The sequence below is a fragment of the Onychostoma macrolepis genome, chromosome 19 (genome assembly GCF_012432095.1).
Source record: "Onychostoma macrolepis isolate SWU-2019 chromosome 19, ASM1243209v1, whole genome shotgun sequence".
Lineage (NCBI taxonomy): Eukaryota > Metazoa > Chordata > Actinopteri > Cypriniformes > Cyprinidae > Onychostoma > Onychostoma macrolepis.
The window spans coordinates 28,520,517-28,542,677 of record NC_081173.1 but is presented as its reverse complement, the minus strand read 5'-3'; the positions used below and the strand labels follow the sequence as shown (position 1 = coordinate 28,542,677).

At 37.2% G+C, this 22,161-nt stretch overlaps 1 protein-coding gene across 8 annotated transcripts; it reads right to left on the bottom strand.

Moving 5' to 3' along the window:
• Positions 1–1,742: 1,742 nt before the first annotated feature.
• Positions 1,743–22,016, bottom strand: rxrba (retinoid x receptor, beta a). Of its 8 annotated transcripts, none has more exons than XM_058753129.1 (14): positions 21,881–22,016; positions 21,144–21,280; positions 20,528–20,757; positions 19,572–19,598; positions 18,967–19,120; positions 17,977–18,156; positions 17,025–17,048; positions 14,742–14,902; positions 13,484–13,613; positions 13,186–13,318; positions 9,161–9,202; positions 8,621–8,712; positions 6,305–6,410; positions 1,743–6,181 (listed from the first exon to the last, which is right to left on the bottom strand). In XM_058753129.1, exons 2-14 carry the CDS (start codon positions 21,160–21,162, stop codon positions 6,034–6,036), a joined length of 1,446 nt encoding a protein of 481 aa, XP_058609112.1. In that variant the 5' UTR covers positions 21,163–21,280; positions 21,881–22,016; the 3' UTR covers positions 1,743–6,033. The 8 variants fall into 8 exon arrangements, with proteins under 8 accessions (XP_058609112.1, XP_058609111.1, XP_058609116.1 ...); XM_058753128.1 differs by having other exon boundaries at positions 21,848–21,991; XM_058753133.1 differs by lacking the exon at positions 9,161–9,202 and having other exon boundaries at positions 21,848–21,991.
• Positions 22,017–22,161: the final 145 nt, after the last annotated feature.

Here is a 22,161-nt window from a genome sequence, read left to right as displayed (position 1 = left end):
GATCAGTCGTCCTGGTCCCTTTGCAGAAAAACAGCCCCAAAGCATGATGTTTCCACCCCATGCTTCACAGTAGGTATGGTGTTCTTTGGATGCAACTCAGCATTCTTTCTCCTCCAAACACGACAAGTTGAGTTTTTACCAAAAGTTCTATTTTGGTTTCATCTGACCATATGACATTCTCCCAATCCTCTTCTGGATCATCCAAATGCTCTCTAGCAAACTTCAGACGGGCCGGACATGTACTGGCTTAAGCAGGGGACACGTCTGGCACTGCAGGATTTGAGGCCTTTGTTACTTTGGTCCCAGCTCTCTGCAGGTCATTCACTAGGTCCCCGTGTGGTTCTGGGATTTTTGCTCACAGTTCTTGTGATCATTTTGACCCCACGGGTGAGATCTTGCGTGGAGCCCCAGATCGAGGGAGATTATCAGTGGTCTTGTATGTCTTCCATTTTCTAATAATTGCTCCCACAGTTGATTTCTTCACACCAAGCTGCTTACCTATTGCAGATTCAGTCTTCCCAGCCTGGTGCAGGTCTACAATTTTGTTTCTGGTGTCCTTTGACAGCTCTTTGGTCTTGGCCATGGTGGAGTTTGGAGTTGGACTGTTTGAGGTTGTGGACAGGTGTCTTTTATACTGATAACGAGTTCAAACAGATGCCATTAATACAGGTAATGAGTGGAGGACAGAGGAGCCTCTTAAAGAAGAAGTTACAGGTCTGTGAGAGCCAGAAATCTTGCTTGTTTGTAGGTGACCAAATACTTATTTTACTGGGGAATTTACCAATTAATTCTTTAAAAATCCTACAATGTGATTTTCTGGATTTTTTTTTTCTCATTTTGTCTCTCATAGTTGAGGTATACCTATGATGAAAATTACAGGCCTCTCTCATCTTTTTAAGTGGGAGAACTTGCACAATTGGTGGCTGACTAAATACTTTTTTGCCCCACTGTATATGTGTGTGTGTGTGTGTGTGTGTGTGTGTGTGTGTGTAAAATCTTAGTTGTGAAAATCTTAATTGTGAGACATGAAAAAGATATTAATATACATGTGAATTAAGCTTAAATCACTGTTATTTTAGTATTGCAATACTATCGTTTTTATGTGTGTGTGTAGTATGTGTATGTCTGTATGTGTACACACACACGTGTGTGTACTGGTATATATGGTTTATGAGGACACAAATGTGTATAATAACATGGGTACTACAATGTAAACATGATTTATGGAGGACACTTCATAAAAAAAATACAAAACTGTTTTATGAAATTCAAAAATTTCCAGTAGTTTCCTGTAAAAGGTAGGGTTGGTGTTGGGTAATAGCACATACAGTTTGTACAGTATAAAAACCATTACGCCTATGGAGAGTCCCCCTAAACCACAAATGCCTGTGTGTGTGTGTGTGTGTATATGTATATATATGTGTGTATATATATATATATATATATAAAAAAAATTCTAAACAATTAGTATCACAGTACTAAAATAACAGTGATATTGACTTTAGATGTAACTAATCAAACAACCATACACAAACTGTACAGTATTTAGAAAAGTATTTAAAATGTTTTAGGTTTATTATAATCGTCTAAGTGAAAAATACTGTGTATTCTAGCTTTTTTTTTTTTTTTTAATTAACTAAAGCAAATACATTCTATAGGTCTTGTAAGAAAGGTGAAAAACATTTTACATTGTTTGTAACAAGGCAGGCAGATTGTGAAGAGAAGAGAAGTTGACACAACCGTGCTGTATTAAAACCTTTACTTACACATGGTACATCCAACAAAAACAGATTCTGAATTAATGACAATAAAGCGAAAAGAAAGACATTTTTCTTTCTCCACACTCAGTACAGTCAATCATTTCCACAACTGCTGGAGACAGATTAAAAACTAGACGAGAAAAATGAAGAGGGAAGGGTGTGGGGGAAAGACCCCAAATAACATAACAGTTTTGCACTAATACGTCAGGATACACAAAGATGTAAAGCATAAGAAAAGAGCAGTCAGAAAACATATAGTGAGAAGCAATATTTATTTTTCTTTTGGTGGGAGTAAATTTTAAGAAAGCTCTTTCATATCAAGTCCGTAATCTCTTAAAGCCTCCCACTGAACAATCACCGTTTTCATCAACCATCCATTTACAAATACAAAATCATCATCATCATCATCATCATATAGCCCTCCTTCAGCTGTACAGCTATCAAACATGATCCTGAATGAGTGAATCTCACACACAAAAAAAAAAGAAAAAAAAAAAAGTCTGGGTCACATTTCACCTCAAAATCATCAGGGAAATAATAATAATAATAATAATAAAAAAAAAAAAAAAGCATCATTCCAATTATTCTAAATAGTGATTTTCACTATTGTAGGCCAATGATTTTAATTTAAAATCAGCATAATTCACAAATTAAATATCACTTTACAATGATGAAAAATGAAAAGGTCCTAAAAATAAGACTACATTTCCTTCTTTCGATTTTGTGGTCAAGCATGACCCAGACACATTCCTGACAAGGTTTTGTGCAATTCACCAGTATGAACCCACTTCACCCTCACTCATATCTTACACATCTCTCTCTCTTTACACAAGCAAACATTCAGCAATAAACCACAAACGCAGATACAGCGAATCAGCTCCCAGACGGTAACATGCATAACCACTTCATTCTCAGGCAGAGATTAATTCAAGTTTGCACTGTGCATATTTCAGAGCGCTGCTCGGCTTCAGACACACAAACAGGAGGGCTTTCCCGCGTCTGACGAAAATTGCAGCAACGAGGCCTTAGAAAAAACGCACTAACAGAACCCTCCGGTTCTCTGACTCAGCTCTGTATAAATAGTTGCAATAGGGGCTCTGTTTAGTGATAATCACAGTACACAGTCAACCAGTAGGGGTTAGTCAGGAACACCCAAGAAAACACTCCCCTCACACCTGTTTGGCAGTGCTGAATCAGTTCAGGTGCATCATGGGTAATTCAGGGGTTACGAGACAAATGGTACAAAACCTGTGCAAGCTGTATATTATTCATTTTTATAAACGCTTTGCAACCTTAGAGAGCCGTTAAAAGATGAAATCATGAAAAAAAAGTAACAATTTTCAGGGAGAGAAAATAAAAGTGGACCCCAAAAGACAGGGAGGGTCGGCCACACGAACACAAGCTCACAGCGTATGTCTGGATTAATATGTATTCAAGCGAAAGTTGATTATGGCAAACTGCAATCAAGTAATAGGAGACAGAGGCCATTGCACTCCATTTCAAGGAAAGACTCTTGATGCATCTTTCACATAGGACTTCTGCATTGCTGCACACACACACACACACACACACACACACACACACACAGGCTGACTAACAACTCTGGCGAGACTCGAGTCACCCATGTGCAACACAAGCATACAGTGCTCAATCAAATAAGCCTTCCCACCATTCAGATATAGAGCAGACCATCAACACCAACCCAATTAGCTTCAATTCCTGGATAAATGGAAACCGGGTAGACAAAACATGCAAGAAAATACAGAAAACTCTAAACTACTGGGAAGCCAAATTTAAGGACCAGAGGTCAGTTGTTGATCACATTGAAAAGACTCGAAACAGGATTCTTCCTATCACTGGCCTCAACAAAACAAACGTGTAGGGAAGTTAAACTAGAAGATCCAAAGCTATCATTGGAAGTCTGGATTCAGTCAATGGCTAATATATTATGGATCACAATACAATCCATCAGTCCTTGTGAACCATTGTTTCTGATGCTCATTCAGATTCAAATTTAAGCACCTCGTGGATGTATAAAACACTTGTACAAGAGCACAGACAGTAATAGGAATCTGCATGTTGGTGGATAATCGTTATGCAGAAGATGGTGTATTAAACAAGAAGTTGGCATATCAAATTCAAGCTTATTGGAGAAATTGCATATTTTGACCACTGCTGTGCGTCTATTTTGGTGTCAACATGTATGTCTAACTGTTGTCATTATTAGCACCAAAAAAGGTGGGACCATTTGCAATCTCTAGCTATTCTTTTATATAAAAACTTCAAATACTGTCAGTATTTGATCTTAAGTCTCTGCCTAAAATTACTTGGTTTGAGCCACAAAAATGGTGCCCACCATTAATACTGGTGCATTTGCTGGATTCTTTCCCTGATGGCATGTTCAGTCTTTCTCCAAGACTATACTATCGCTCTCACATAAATGCATAGATTGTGATGGATGCTGGTTTTGACACGTCGACCTTTCAGATTGAACGCAGAATTCTTACATGACCCTAAGTCTGTTGAATAAGACGGATGTGTTTGACAATACGTTCTTGCAAGATTTAGTGAGTTGCTTTGAGGGAAGCAACCTGCATGGATGGAATGTAGAAGGTGATTCTACTACAACACATGAAGGCTGGAATACACCAAATCTGAACATATACTTAATAAACTGGGCATCATAAAAAAAACCCCCAAAAAACAAAACAAAACAAAAAAACTCTGTAACTAGACATGTCAAATGAAAACAAAATGGTTTCTAAAATCGGCTTAAAATATCAAATATGTTTGATGTTCTCTGACTGGATGGAATCATAGTCTGGAGCTCAACAAAATTGGGAGTCTGCATCCAAAATGCAATTTTCTGTGAAATCAATCAACCCTGAATGTCCAAAATCTGCTGACTGGCTCCAAAACTGCCTTTAACTGAAAATTGAGTGTTTGGAGTGCTATTGTCCTTTTGCATTATTGACAATATTTTTCTAATTAATACTGTAAAGCTGCTTTGACACAATCTGTATTGTTAAAAGCGCTATATAAATGAAGGTGACTTGACCATTAATTGGGATAAAAATGGACTTAAAAATCATGTAGTGCATTCCAGCCTTTAAACAAACAGAATCACCGTTGTTTTTTTAATATGCCAAAGTTAGTACCAGTTAATTCCAGAGGAGCCTGATGACAAGCTGATTTCATGAACACAAAAGAAAAAGGCCTGCAACACCGATCACGTGGAAAGGACAAGAGTGGTTGGACATACTTTTCACAGCACACATACACACTATAAATATTTGTCTTTTGGGGGGCATGGTGTGGATTTGGTTCCCATTTGAGGAATTGGTGACTAAATGGATCAAAGGAACTTGGGGGAATTAAGAAATTGCAAAAGGTATAAGGTCCTCTAGAAGGTACCAAAACCAATACCAGCCTATTTAAAAACGACATAAATCAAAAAAAAAAAAAAAAAAAAAAAAAAAAAAAAAAGGTCGACCCTCCTATTGCCGCCAAAAAAAGCAGGATTCTCCTGCGAGATTTAATCTGTGCCTTTAGGCCCTCCTTGGAACATGATCAAAATTTCATGTCCAACAAAACCTGCATACATTTATTCGCAAATGTAAAATTCCAGCCTGCACTTCGTAAGGGCCAGATGCAGCAGGCCGAGAATTTCCAATGCCGTTTATAAATCGGACTCATTTCATGAGTACAGTACAAAGTAGGATTTCAAGGTATAAATCCCAAAGATAGCGCGTTAGCAGTATTCCACAGTCAAAATCGAACGGGCAGGTCTGCCGCGACTTGATTCGTACCAGCCAAAGGGCTCGGCGGACTCTCGCTCCGGTCACACATGCACTGTCAATTCAGCCGACGGGCCGTCTAACTGCAGTGACAAACGAAAAAATAAGTACAGTTCGTGCATTCAGAGTAACATACAAACCAAAACGACACACAGAGATCTCTAGAATCAATATGAGAGTTCTAAAACTGGAAGCAGAAGCTTATGATTTAGAACCTCCAGGGAATTTGAAAAATAAGATCTCTCTGGACAGCTCATACTGTGTAAAACGTTACATGGAAAACAAGTTTTTTTTTTCAGACAGCTTAGAGTCTTTTTCAGGGCTGTACTGGTTTGAAGGTGCGGTAGGGAGAACGTGTAGGAGAATTGTGGGGGAAGGTGTTAATGGGAAGTGAGACACAGTAAAGCCCCAGAGTCCGGGGGGGACTGCGATACCCTGGTGCAAACCGGATTGAACTGGATCGAGACAGGTCCCGGTTAGGTGAGCTGATGCGGTGCTTCAAGCATTTCCATTAAGAAGGTGTCGATTGGGGTGTCTCCAATCAGCTTGAAGAAGAACAGGTGCTCCAGGCACTTTAAGCCAATGGAGCGCAGCGCTGGCAGTCGGAGGAGGAGCTTGGCAAACCTGAAAGCCAAGTCAGACATAGAGAAACTGCAATCAACTGTAACCCACTTGGCATTGCTTCCCCACCCACCCATAGGGAGATTGTTGATGGTAAGAGAAAAGCAACAACAACATATACTCTACCTTCCCTGCTGGTCAGGATATCTCTGTTTGCAATAGGCCTCCAGCGATGCATAGACTTTCTCTCTCAGTAACTCCACTTCACTTGGGCTTGACAATCCCTTTGCATCTGCACACACATAAAATGAAGAGCTGCAATTGGAACAGCAACAGTGGAAATCATCAGGAACATTCAGTGTAACAATATATTGGTTTCTGGGATGTGTAGTTATTTAAAATAGTGATATATTGCAATATTTTACTCCCTTGTTTCTCTTTATCTGAACTGGACTTTGATGCTTTGCACAACTATGTTCTTGGCTAATTCTGAGTTTGGACTAAGGTTGAATAGAAACAGTGTATGACTAGGGATGCACTAATAATGCAATGGTATTGGTGCATCACACAAATGTTGCCGTAAAGTTTGTGGTTAAGCTGTTTATTCAGATATTTCAAGAGCAAAAAAATAAAAATCCACATACTTTCTAATGTTACTTAATGGTAGGAAAGGGAAAGACAGCACCTCTGTTGCATGCACCTGATTACAGTTCACTCACTCACATACGCGTCATTTAGATGAATACAATTGTACAAAATTAAAAATGCTTAATGTTACATGACGAGCAGCTCTAAATGTGTGCTCTGCCATTAACTGAAAGAAAATAAAACAATGATAAAATGAACAGTGAAAGCAACAGCATTTGTACATTTTAACAGGCATAATTAACCATGAACATGAATGACTAAAAGTAGCCAACTAATGTATAACTAAAGCTTTAAGCTGAACGCTGCATGAACAAACAGTAAAACAGGTCTCACTGCATCCACTTCTTGAAGAAAGTGTTAACAGCAGTATGAACTGACAGCAATATCTATGGACTTTTAAGGTAATCTTAGCTAGTTCTTTTTGTTGTTAACATTTTATTTAATCTGAATATCCACGTTAGTGACGAGACAAATTTAAACTTTTAGATATCAATTTGTGTATGCAACAAACATCGGTTACGCTCATCTTTGGTAGCTCCTTTGAAGCCATCTTTAGCAAAATAGCTCTTTATTTTTTATAGGGCTGGGTATCAAATCAGATGTCCCGATTCAATTCGCTTCTAATTCACAAGCCCTCGATTCGATTCGATTCTCGATATTTTGATTAAATTCAGCGAATGTAGTTTTAATACAAATGCTATTGATATTTAAAAAAAAAATGAACAGTCAACATCAGTTCACAAATGGTGAATTAATAAAAAATTAAGAGAATTTAATTAAAAAAAAATTCTTTTTTCCCCCCCCCATTTTGTATAGGGTCCTTTTTTTTCTAAAACAGTAATAGGGCCCTATAAAATGTTTTTCAAAATTTTTCTGGTAATCAGATCCAGAACATTAATTTATCCTAATCAAATGAAAATTAAACCCTTTTATTTTTTGGCAAACAAAGTGCTGCACAACAGAGATTTACTGTTAAAATTAAAAAGTAGTAGAAGTAGTAGTAGTAGCATTGTTGTTACATTGAGTCTTAAGACTGCTAAATAGTAATATATTTCTGACAGTTTCTTAAAATTAAACCAAACGTTTATTTTGACGGGTTGCCGTGAAGAACTTGCAGCTGCTGTGTATGCGATATGGCGGTACTTTTCTCAAATTAAACGGTAAAATGTTAATGAAATGACTCAAGACGGAGACGGAAGAAGCTGAAAACAGCACGCTTCCGTGCTTTAGTATGTGTGTAGTTAAAACAGTGTGTCTCGCCAGCCGCCATTTATTCATTACGGAAAATAATGGCACTTTATGCGTAATGTAAAACGCTTCCGCAGATTTGTAGTATTACTATTGTATTTCACCCAAGCATTGCATATCACGCATGTTGCTTTGTTCTTGTAAACAGTATCTCCTCCATAAGCACTGAATGAATGACAGGCTTTCTGTTGTAACATCACGCAAGGTAAATAAGGTGGTGACATCTAGTGGAGAAGACTAATGAATGATAAGATTCACATTAATCAGATCTTGTTTTAAACATCTGCTGAAATAAATAGCGGGAAAGATTGATTCGTGGCTTTTGAGAATCGATATCGAATCGACATCATTAAAAAACAAACAAAAATAAAAAAAACATTAATCGAAGCCCAGCCCTAATATTTCATGAAACACACAACAAACCTAAACTGAAAGCGATGCAACCTGTTTTTTAGAAGAAAAAAAAAATACAACCTGCATTTTATGCAATTAAAAAGCAGGTATCAACAAGTACCAAAATTGAAAGTACCTGTATTGTAAAAAGTGGTATCGGAACATCCCTAGCATGAAGGAACGTGAACCGAATGTGTATGACTGCGGTCTGACCTGGGTTGAAGAGGATGATGGCTCTCAGGCAGCCCAACTCTGTTTTATCCATCTGCATGTCCCTCATCTTGCTCACCAGCTCCGTCAGCACCCTGATGCCATTGAAATGAGGGCAGGAAGGAGCGAGGGATGAAAAGTAGGAAAAAGAAGATACATGTTAATATCTGAAATACGACAAATCATAATGAGGCAATAGAAAAAAGCTCTGTGGAGCTGTTTTCATAGCCTCTTCAAAATACATTCAAAACACTTCATATAATTCCTGGTAATGTAACAGCCTTAACAGGACAAAAAGGACAATCAGAAATTAACGTTTTAAAAACATAGCATGCCACATAAAACATCAGTCACTCTTGTTAACTTGTGAGTCCAAGCAACACATTCAATCACACAGACACACACATACATACACAAGGCCAGTTTGGTCTTTACCTGCCCCAAACAGCCCCAGACATAATTTAATCCAAAATAAACTGTCTCAAGCTACAGGCTTTCCTGACTGCTGCTGTTTGTTTATGGCGTGTGGCGGAGTGTCATTACCTGTCGAATATGGCCCCAACCTCTGCATTGTGCGCACTCTCCCTGTGTGTTCAATCACAATGTGTTATTAAAATGTCATTTCACATTTCATTGTTATATAATGTCTCCCCGCTCCAGAAAGGCCCAGGCAGAGACGTTAAGACTCCACGTATGTTGGCGGAAGGCCCAGTTTAAAGAGTAACAAGCTACAGGCTCTTGTTGAAAGGAAGGCAGATGGATCATGGGTTGGCAGCAGCAAAGCTTGAAATGACAATTGCCAGCACACAACAAATACAATATGACATGAACAAAGAAATATTTGAATATTTGTTTTATAAACTATTATAACTATGGCTATGATTATTCATGAGGGCATTCAATGCATAAGGTGCATTACAAGTAGGGATGCACGATATTATCGGAATCGGACGATAATGGCTTTAAATGTAAATATCAACATTGGCCTGATATGAAAAATTACGCCGATATGTCTTGCTGATAAGAGGAATGGGTTAACTCGCATGTGCACAGGGTGTGCTAGTGATTAGTTCACGTCAGCAGCGTGTCTCATTCTTACGATTAGATTGACTGTTTTGGATAAAATATAAAATTTGGATACTAAATAATGCAGTAATTGATGTCATAAAATAATGAGTATGTTTTGATTTAATGGTCAGAAGCTATAGCTTACATGGAAAAAAATAAATAATAAAATAATTCACAAACATGACACTTGTAAATTAAATAATTTTATATATGCTGATTTATTCATTAATGTGTAATACGTTTTATTTTTTAAACATCGGTATCGGCCAAAATGAGTTGAAAAATATCGGCAAAAATCCAATATCGTGCATCCCTAATTACAAGGCAGAATTAATGCATTTAAACTACATTTATAATGCATTATATAAGTTTTTTAATACAAAACATACAAATGTTTAATGAGAGAAAGAAAAAAAATTAAATTGACACTTCAATCTATGAAAATGTTTAAATGTTTAATATAAATTTAATACACACACACACACACACACACTATATTGCCAAAAGTATTGGGTCACCCCCTTCTAATGAACAGGTTTGACTACTTTAGTAATTTCCATGAGTACAAATATTAATGTTTAAGCATATAATGATATTCTAGGGAATTGTGTGCTTCTAATTTTAAAGCAACAGTTTGGACAGGACCCTTTTCCATTCTAACATGACAATGCCTCTGTGTATAAGACAAGATTCAAAAAGAAATGACTGATTTAGTCGGTGTGGAAAAACTTGACTGGTCTGCAGAAAGCCAAGCCCTAATCCAAGCTGAACACCTCTGATGTGACTTTAAATGCAGATCTTGAGCCAAAAACTCTTTACTGAACACCAATGACTCGTACATACACTATATGGACAAATGTATTGGGACGCCCCCTTCTTTAGAACAGAAAAAGGCACTTCCAAAACTGTGGCAACAAAGATGGAAACATTTTGTATTTCCATCTCTGTTGAAACAGTTTTGGAAGTGTCTAAAATGACTGTACCCATATGTACAAGTCATTGGTGTTTGGTAAAGAGTTTTTGGCTCAAGATCTGCATTTAAAGTCACACCAGAGGTCTTGGCTTTCTGCAGACCAGTCAAGTTCTTCCACACTGACTAAATCAATCATTTCTTTTTGAACCTTGCCTTATACACAGAGGCATTGTCATGTTAGAATGGAAAAGGGTCCTGTCCAAACTGTTGCTTTAAAATTAGAAGCACACAATTCCCTAGAATGTCATTATATGCTTAAACATTGAGATTTGTACTCATGGAAATTACTAAAGTAGTCAAACCTGTTCATTAGAAGGGGGTGACCCAATACTTTTGGCAATATAGTGTGTGCGTGTGTGTATATATATATATATATAAAATTTTAATTTTTGAGTGCAGTCAGTGAAAATCTGAACAATCATTATTATTGAGACTTGAAAAAACAACTATAATTTTTGTTGTTGTGGAATATCACTGCTTATTCTTTTCGTTATGGTTTCATTATGTACTATAATACTCAGCATGCCTTAAAGCTGCAGTCCATAACTTTTGTCGCTCTAGCGGTTAATAAACAGTAGTAACAGTAATAAACCGGAGCTACTTCTCTGTTTAGGTCTATGAAGAATCACGCAGGTACTGGGCTACTCCGCAGCGGTACCTACCCTAGCCAGTCTAAAATAGTCCAAATATAAACACTTATTATAGGAGTACCATAGTGATTCAGGACAAGCCAAAAACATGGTTTGGAAAATGGATTCAAGGTGTACTTGCTTATATAAATTTTGAACAACGGACAGCAGCTTTAACTGCATAATATGCACATTAAATGATGGTGAACACACATCAGATTTTGCACAGAGGGTTAAATAGCATCTAAAGCATGAGCCAATCAAGCAAAGCGGGAAGCATGTGCACACATCACCGACAAGACACAATGAAGCGCTGCAAAAATCAGGCGAGATGGACAGTGAAGCACAAGGACAGGGAGGCTCATTTCTGAAGCAGAGACATTATGACAAGATGAACGGCAACAAAAGACAATTTCATATGAACATCACAAACTGTAGCACACAACATCCAGAATGAGCTCATTTAAAACAACAGCCTGTAGCTCATTATTCCTGGAATTGCATTAGACAGAGACAAAATATGGAGTCTTGAAAAGTTATAGGGAGAAATGTGCTAAATTTGTTCCTTGAAATAAACAACTGCTGTAATAACCAGCAGATTAAAAGTGAATCACAGAGCACACTTCATACAGGTGCGCTGTATTATTTATATAAATGGGAGTGTGTTGAGACTATAAGCAGAGGAGAGCGTTGGTGCACATATATGTGTCTGCATGTATGTGTATGCCCTGTCTGTTCGTGCAGTGTCAGTCTACAAAAGCACACTATATACAGCAGCGTCAAGGCGGCAGGCTGTCAGGAGGTAAAAGGTATTTTTCTTTGTCATGACACAGGAAAATCCAACCACCCTTGCAGCCTTAAATGTGTCGTGAGAAGCAAAGCTGTTAAGTTTCATAAGCACAGGTTTACTACAGATCATAATACAACAAACAATTTCTTGCCTAATAATTTTCACACATAAGCATAGCAGGTCACATGCACATCTTTACGTAATCTACGAAAAGTATTGAATGGAGTAATATTAAGAAATGTAGCAAAGCTAATTCTGTCATTAGTCTCAGTAACTTGAAGTCTAATTTCTACAAAATGAAAGTGACAAGTGAATGTAAGCTATCATCAATGTTAATGGACACCGCACTGCTCAAAAATTCAGGGTCAGTAAGATTTGTTTGGAAAGAAATGAATACTTATTTAGCAAGGGCGCATTAAATTGATCAAAAGTGACAGTAAAGACATTTATCATGGTATAAAATATTTCAATTTCAAATAATTTCAGTTCTTTTGAACTTTCCATTTATCAAAGAATTAAAAAAAAAAAAAAAAAAAATCCCTTTCAGATTTTGCTCACTTCTGGGTACAATATGAAGAAACAACGGTTTTCAACATTAATAAGAAGAATAACAAGAGCATCAAATCAGCATATTATGATTTCTAAACGATCATGTGACATTGAATGGCGACTGAAAATTCAGCTTTGCCATCACAGGAATAAATTGATTTAAAACAACAACAAAAAAAAACAAAAACTAAGCTAAAACCATAAACAATGTTTAATACTTCAAATTAAAACTTAGAAAACTTAATTTCAGGCAACATCTCATTTTTAGTTTAAATTGATGCACTCTCTATAGACATTAAAAAATTGCCAAGACAATAAAAGTAAAACTAAATTTTAAAAAAATTCAAAATATTCTAAATATTAATAAAAACTATAATGGTATCACAATGATACTAAAATAACACAGGATCAAATAAATGCTGCCATGGTGAGCAAAAGAGACTTAAAAAAAAAAAACAACAACAACAAAAAAAACACTTATTACTGACCCCGAAACTTTGAACTGCTTTTTGAAACATATAGCAAGTAAACCTAATAAAACTCAATACATGACTATTACCTGTCAAAGATGGCTCCCACCCCAGCGCTATGAGCACTGTTCCTGTGCACGTGGAGGCCGGTGGCCAGCAGAATGCCATCCTTCACCGTGATGGAGCGATGAGAGAATGACGCGATCAGTAGCTCATTCCAGCCTGATGGACAGATGAAAGCATCAAAAGATGAGGAGGGCTCAATACTGGGAAAAGTATCGGTGTTAGTGAGGCATCACTAAAATCCAGTTTGCAGCTTTCTAAATGATTTTAAAAACACGCAATCAAGTTATTCAGAGTCCGAAAGACAGAGGCAAACAGGTTTACCAGCACGCAGCAGGATGACCTGGTCATCCAGAGACAGCTCACTGAAGTGAGGGATCCGTTTTGCCCACTCCACCAAAGTGAACAGCTGTTTATCAGCCGCCTGGCAGATATTTGTGACTGGGTCGTTCGGCTGAGGAGAGGGGAGAAAACAAACAACAACAACAACAACAACAAAAAAAAACAGTATTATGGGTAAGCTGTAAGGAGAGGGAATCAAATCAAAACTTGTACAATAATGTCACACTAAGTCTTTTTGTTGAATTTTCAGATCAAATGAATTAAATTAACAGCCTATCAGACAGCAGAAATAAACATGACAAAAGACAGTCAGGACATGTTCTACTACACGTTTCTGTGTGAATGAATGACGCAGTCTTGTCTACTACACAAACTCAAACACGCGTGACGCTTGGTGTTTTCAGCAGAACTTCATCTCCAGAGCTGCTCTGAGAGTCACTTCACCAGCTTTTCACCGTTTTATTTGACAAAAACTACCATCAAACCACTGAAACTCTCAAGGCTGATGATACATGGGGCAATGGGAAAATGTTGCCCAGTGTATCATCAGCCTAAGATCTTCACAACAAAATACAAGTTTGGTTTTACTTGATAAAAATAATGACAGAAATTTATTAGTACTGCATACCAAATGAACTCTGAAAGTAATATTTTTAAGTCATACAACCAAGATATATTTTTCATCCATGTTTTAATTTATACAATTCTGTTGTGCAGAATCTTTTGACAAAAAAAAAAAAAAAAAAAAGTAATGCTGTGTGGTAAATTGCTATTAATTTTCAGTTGATTCCATTTTCGAAGAAATTGTTAAAGGTTTCTTAATTCATTTCATTAGAAACCATTTTTGATGTTAAGTTCATATTAAATCATAAAACACAGAACATAGAAAAATTTTCATGGATTTCATGTGGCCCTAAATTAAAAAGTAGTTACTCTGTGGAGTCCGATTGTGAATAAACAAATTAATATTGTAATAAATATTGATATCATATGATATGGGAAAAAATTATTGTTAATATTTGTTATAGATAATCTACTCTGGAGATGATGCTCGATATACAAGCAGCTGTTTCAAAACTAAAAGCTCCAATATGTAACTTCCTGCCCTTAATCAGTCCGCCAGATTGCTGTCATTGAGCTGCTACAATTAAAGCCCAATCACCTTGAAGTTCATCACGTAACGAATAATCCTGCCACTAAAGATCAGAAATCCTCTTTATTGTGCTTATCTGTAACTTACAGAGCTCCCCCCTGAGCTGCCATCTGCATGCAGCTCAGTCTTCTGCTCTACGGCCATCTCTGCTTCCAGAATCTTCTCCACGGGCATCTCTTCATTCGCTGCGCTGGTGGACTCCACCTCTCCTTCCCGTTCCTTGTTCCTCTGACGCTCCTCCTGAACGGCTGCATCGCACACAGGGAAATGAGGAAGAGGAACAAGACGGGGAAATAGAGATGAAGGATAGAGCGGAGGACAGATCAACATGACGGGAAAGGGAAATGATCAGAGAAGGGGTAGTGAAAAGGGAAAGTGGTAAAGAAGATGAAAACAGGCGCAGAGAGACAGAGATATACAGATACATGTAGTTCCTGGTTAGTTTTCAACACATTCATTCACACCCTGAAGTCCTCCAGCGACTTCCTTCTTCAATGACCCAGTAAAAGCTACAAAGGTCCCTTATTACACATATTCAAAACAACATTCTCACATGACTAATATTTTTTACTGCATACTGTCATTTAAAGGGGTCATATCATGCAGAATCAAATCTTCCCTGACCTCTGATAACAGTTTAATGCACTATGAAAACATTGTAAATTCAGTTCCCAGTTCAAAAAAAGTATTTATTGAATCAATCTGCAAAAAGACTCTTGAACTTCTGCATGTCACATCAGATGCACGATTTACACAACAACGAATATTGGGTAATAAAAACTTGGTCATAGTTAAGTAATAAAGAGAAAGCTGGATGGATAGGATTACTTTTAAACACCAGAAAAAATAAAAAGAGTAAAGTGTTGTGCCATTTCTGGCGGTGTACACTGTAAAAAAAAAAAGAAGAAAAAAAAGTTGAGCGAACTTAAAAAAAAAATCTTTTTACCATCTTCAGCAGATTTTTGAGTTTGCTCAACTTATTTTTGTGAAAGATTCTTAAATTTTTGTATAAACTTAAAACGACAAGTTGAGAAAACTCAAAAGTCTGCTGAAGCTGGTTGCTCAACTTTTTTTTTTTTCTTTTTTTACACAGTGTAGCACCTATTTATTTAATAAGCAAGTACATAATCAATCCATTTTCCAAACCGTGATTTTGGGTTATCCTGAAAATTTTTATATTCAGACTATATAGACCAATTATAGGTTTGTAAACATTCGGGATGTGCGCGCATCATGGTTGCAGAAAACCCGGGAGAGATAGCCTTTACGGCTAGAAAATTACACCGATAAGGTACAAAATAGTTAGATTTAAAAATATTATAGATTAGATGTCATTTTTAAAATGTTCTCCGCATATTACAAGAGCTGGTCATCCAGCGATAAGCACTGTTATTCAACGAAATTTACGTTAGATAGTGGGATAGTCTTACAGATCCGAAACAGGGATGATGGTTTTTGCGGTCGGAGCCTATCTGGCGACAGAAAATTAGGTTTTCAAGTGGCAGTCTATGGAGCCATGGAATAAAAGAATAAAAAAAAAAAAGGGTAAATTTGATTTTATATTTGCAAATTCTGACTTTTTCCTCGCAATTGCGAGATAATATCGCACAATTCTAATAAGGAAAAACAACTCGTCATTCTCTCTTTTCCCCTCGGCTCTTCTGGCTTTTTTCCCCCTCGGAATTGACAAACTCATAATGTTTGAGTTAAATCGAGTTATAAAGTCTGAATTAGGAAATATAAACTTGCATTAGCGAGAAAAAGTCAAAATTGTGAGATAAAATAAATAAATGTTATGTAAAAATGTTAATAGTAATCGGTTTAAATAATATTTCATGCTGTAACTGTAGGGCTTATACAATACGTAACTGTGACGTCTACTCTGAATTGGTCTATTAGACTAGCTCTGGTATGAACCACTGCGGAGGAGCCAAGTACCTGCATGATTCATCATAGACATAAACAGAGAAGTAGCTCCGGCTATAATGTTCCGCAAGATGCATGTAGTTCTGTTTTTTTTAACCACTAGAGCGCCAAAAGTTATGGACTGCAGCTTTAATTGTGAATCGACTTGAACTGAATTTGCAACAATCATGCTTGAATCGAAACGATTCACTGTCTACCCAAAGATTCACAGCCCTAATGAGAACATATCACTTTAAGAATATCCTTCCATAGAACCATATCAAATGGTTAATAAACCATCTTAAAAAATAAAATGCAAAAAATGAACAAGGAAAAAACGATATATGATACGGCCCCTTTAATGGCTGTGACTAATATTCTACAAAGCAATTCTTTCACCATTCCCACATTCTCTCACACGTACACACACAACCACCCCTCCCTCCCTCCCTGCTTTCTCCTTACATCGTTGTCGTTCATCTTGGACCACTACAGAAGGAGAGGGAGGAAGAGAGAGAACGAGAGGAAACAAAAGAGGGAGAGAGGGGGACAGGTGTTAGTGGTGAGAACAGCCTTCCCTCCCCCTCTCCTCTCCTCTCTGGTTTGTGCAGTGATGTCTACCCACAATGCCCTCTTTACATTCACAGTCAACAATCTTATGAAATCTACATGTCTGCAATACCTACTCCTGTCATTGCTGTCTATTTGTCTGCCATAATTCTAGAAAGAACTTGCCCTGTTTTGCTCTCCTTAGTGATAAGACAGATATATTGGGCAGGCAAATTAATTGTAAAATAGGCTAAATAATACAAATTAAATTAAAATAAAAAAATAGCCCACATCTCTGCAATTTTTGGGTATATCCCTAGTTCCTTGCCAAACTAAACAGATTTGTGAATGTGCATCGCAGAGTTGGCTAAAAAATGTTTTTCTTAAAATGACTGATAGTTTTAGAGAAGACCCTTATTTGTCAGCTGGGTAGTGTGGATTACTTTGAAGCTGCCTAGATATAGATTTTGGACCACTGAAAATGTTTTCCTCCAAATGTCTTAATTTCTCTCCAGCTGGAGATTGTCAGTCATATACATCTTGGATGGCCTGGGGGTGAGTAAATAATCAGGAAATTTCTGGGTGAACCTTTTTGTGCATTATCATCAATCACCAACTCTGCACTCTATATATCAGCATCAGTTTCTTACTCCACTTAAATGCATAGCAGCACAGCACTGAACATTTCAATTTGTGCATCAGACTTTCTACTGCATTAGCTTCACATAAATAAAAATACACACTATGACCAATGTAGCAAATCCCAATTGGGTCAATCAGTATTCCTTGCCTCTAGTGTAAGGAGTTTCTCATCTGGGGTTTGTGGTATGTGTATGTGTTAGATGGGACAGCGAGTTCTTGTTCTTACCCTCTCTCTTCATTCCCATGGCCAGGCACTTCTGGTAGCGGCAGTACTGGCAGCGGTTCCTCTGGCGTTTGTCCACCAGACAGTCCTTATTGTCTCTGCATGTGTAGCTCAGGTCCTTCCTCACAGTGCGCTTGAAAAAGCCCTTGCAGCCCTCGCAGCTGTACACGCCATAGTGCTTGCCTGGAGAAAGGAGACAAAGGTATGGAGGTGGAAGACTAGTCAACAGATAAGTGAGCCTAAATTTGACAGTGTCATAATATTGTTGTTGCATAAGTGTTACATAATAAAAAGCTGTTTTTGATCATTTGTCATGATTTTTTACAGCTATCAAGTTCCACATAAAAACAGTAAAAAGAGCTGAAGTACCATGACGCATGATTGATTACCATTTGTACACTACAGTTTGAGGTCATCAAGTTTTATTTGTAATACTTTTAAATAAAAATGAATGTTTATTCAGCAAGGATACATTAGATTAAAGTGAAATTTAAGATATTTATGTTACAAAAAAAATTATATTTCAAATATACGCTGTACTTTTGAACTTTTCCGCAAAATGATTAAGCCCTCAAAAGATTATGAATGATCATATGACACAGAAGACTGACATGATGACTGCTGAAAATTCAGGTTTGCCTCAGAAAGAAATCACAATTTAATGACAAGGAATAAATAACCGTTGAAATATTCAAAAATAATTCACAACATAAATTTTTTTTTTTTTTAAATGCATTTCTGAACAAAAACAGCAGTCTCGGTGATAACTTTGAAGTGGTACTGTATATAATAGGAATATTTTTGTGATCTACAATGTGAAAAAGCTTCTCATTACACATAACCCAACTGATTACACTGCATCATTTAAATGAAATATTTTACATTTCTATAATTTAACCAATAGCAATAAATATTTAAAAGGAACAAGACAAAAGAAATTAGTTTCAGCCTTTCCTTCAAACGGGTTAGGGTTAGTGTTTATCAGTGACATACCAGAGGAGCGATCTCCACAGATGGCACACAAGCGTTTCTGAGATACCATGGGCCCTGGGCTGTGGGCGGACAGCGGCTTCAAACCGAAGGGCGGTTTGACGTCATCAGAGCTGCTGACAGCGTGCAGACCCGACATGGACACAGTGGAGTTGATCTGAGATGGGCGACGAGTGGAGAGAGATAAAGTGATAGAAAAAAGAAGAAATATTTTAGTTGAATAAAATGAAGACTTCCTCATTTTTATTAGTGAAAAACAAATAATCAAATAACAAGATATCAGAAAAATACATGTTAATTTCTTATGGTCAGTAACATGCCTGATTATCTCTCAACCCTTAACTGATCATAACCACATAATAAATTTCTCCCCAAATCATTCACCATTTCATCATAAACAAAACCCTTTAAGCACAGGTAGTTGATCAATCCTTAATCTAATTGTGATTGCATTTTGATGAACATAACCCCTCAAAAGACTTGAATCATCCAAAGACAACTACACTTCAACATTTATGAGCAACAGCACAGGGAAGAGGACATATGCATGAGAGAAGCTAATAGAAAGCGAGGAGAGTCAGAAAGTGAGAGAGGGTACAAGGTCTCACCTCTCTGTTTCTGGGAAACATGTTCATCTGTGAAGCAGAAATGCAGTGATGAGGAGGAGCGCCAAAAAATTGTGTGGCGTGAGGGAGGTGGTGCTAAAAAAAATCTAACAATTCCACCATGAATTGTTTTGTCTTGATAAAACTCAAATTTAGACTATGAAAAAAATAAGGTTTAGATTAACAGAAACCTACCTGAGAGACTTTGGAAATTAAGGTCAAAATATCAGATGGTCTGTTAAACATTAACTGTTTTAGAGGGAAACACTCAAATTATCTCTGTGAATAAACAGTGATTTAAAAAATTCCCTCTAGCTTACAATTTTCAGTTCCAATTACATATTGCTACTCATTGGATACTACTGTTCAAAAGATGTTTTAATGCTTTTTAAATACGTCTCTTTTGCTTATGAAGGCTGCACTCAATTATATATGTGAAAACCAAAAATGATCTTTTTACACACACACAAATTAAATGTATTCCTGTGATGCAAAGCTGAATTGTTAACATAATTACTCCAGTCTTCATGATCCTTCAGAAATCATTCTAATATGCTGATTTGCTGGTTGAGAAACATTTCTTATTATAAATGCTGAAAACATTTGTATTGCCTAATATTTGATGAGACTTATTTTTTTTCAAGCTTCTTTGATTAATAGAAAGTTCAAACTATTTACCTGAAAGAAAACATTTGCATAATTACAAGTGCCTTTACTGATACTTTTGATAAACTTAATATATGCTTAGTGACTAATCGTATTAAGCTAAAAAATATATCTCTTACAGGACCTTATCATTTGAAATGTAGAGTACACGAAAAAAATTGAAATCTTGATGGCAGAACTGGAAAATAAACAAGCTGGACTGTTTGCCTCATAGTGCACATACAGGCCTACTAGTGAAACATAGGGAGTCGAGTCCGGTGGAAAACCAGAAGTGTTATTACGGAAGTGCTCACCTGTGGGCTGCTGATGGGGCCGTAGCCTACCGAAGGAGTTCCAGGAAGGCAAGGAGAACCCAGAGAGGAGCTGATGACTGAGAAGGGTGAGCCCATGCTGCTGATGGGACTGTTCACAGCCGAAGTGATGGGTGGCAGGGAAGTCATGGCGGCGGCTGAAGGGGCCAACGGGGGCGAACGCTGACCTGATGGAGGCGAGGAAACGGATGAGCTGTCTGGACTACGGGAATCTGTGAGGACAGAGATAAATATAATAAGTTTATTCAGAGTGGCCAATCATTTTAAATGATGTTGAGCTTTTGTAAAGTATTTAAATGGGGAAAACAAACTCAATATTTTACATACATTTAAGGCAAAAGAAACTGATACTGAATCCAAGCTACTTAAACTTATAACAAAACATTCAACACTGGTAAACCAAGGTCTACGAACAGCAGAAGTATTAATCATAACATCACTAACGTTACTCTAGTAATATACAAAAACAGTAGCAACGATCGTGTGATTTACATGAATATCACGAACTTGAAGGAATGCAATGAAAATTTAAGTTTACAGCTCTTGTTAGTATAAATTTCTCTTCACAAATGTGTCTATAAAATCAAAACAGTCTCACCTCTACTGTCGCCCATCATGTGCAGCAGGGCTCTGCTGTTCACACCGACTCACTCGCTCTGATGTCGGATGACTGTTCAACTCAAGACCGCGGACTAAGGCCCGGGCCCGTGGATCTTTTGTCAACCTAAATTTTCCCTGATGATTATAAAACACTGCGTGAATGACACTTACTATCGTTTAAACTACAAACACGAGAAATATAAATCGTCACTATGCCTCAAAGCGAGTTATATTGCATTTCCGTGTAAACATGACAGAAAGATTTATTTATATGGGTTTTTACGCGACTTCTTGCACGCATATGAACTGTATACAACATATTCAATGTATCCTAAACAGTAGTAATTCGATTAAAACAAGACTGATCATGTGCAAGCATGCAAAATGCAATTTCCAGTTTCGGCTAGCGGATTAGCTCGCTGCATAGCTTTAATTTCCCAACAAAACGAGCCATATTTCACCTTACAAAACTGCTTAAAATGTCCCCGTAATTTCCTTAATATCGTTATAGTGAACGACACTGATTTAATTTACAGGTACTGTGTGTAAAAACAAACGCATTTATATTTGTGTACGGCTAATCGACTCAACTAACATTTTAGCTAGCACGCTAATAACTCTGCAGGCACAATTTACTGCTCACGAACAACCAGCGGAAAACCGAGCATAGGGTTATCATAACAAGGGCATAGCAACATATACCTGTCAATAAATGTAAACAACAGCAGCATTTACCGAGTTAAGTACATACGACGAGGATTTCTATTTAAAAATGGCTTAATTAGTGCCGCGACTCTCCGTTCCCATCTCCTCGGTGTGATTCTCACAGTTGCCCTGATCTTCCTTTTTGAGAAGGAAACTAAAGCTGTTTACGTCCGTGCATTGAAACTGACGCCATTTTGGCTCCTGTAAAGGATCAGTTGAGCCAAAATGTCTAATTCCAAATAATTCTTCATTTCTTCATTGGAAGTACATTATATAACTGCTTTTGGATGAGTCTACAAATGTGTGTCGCG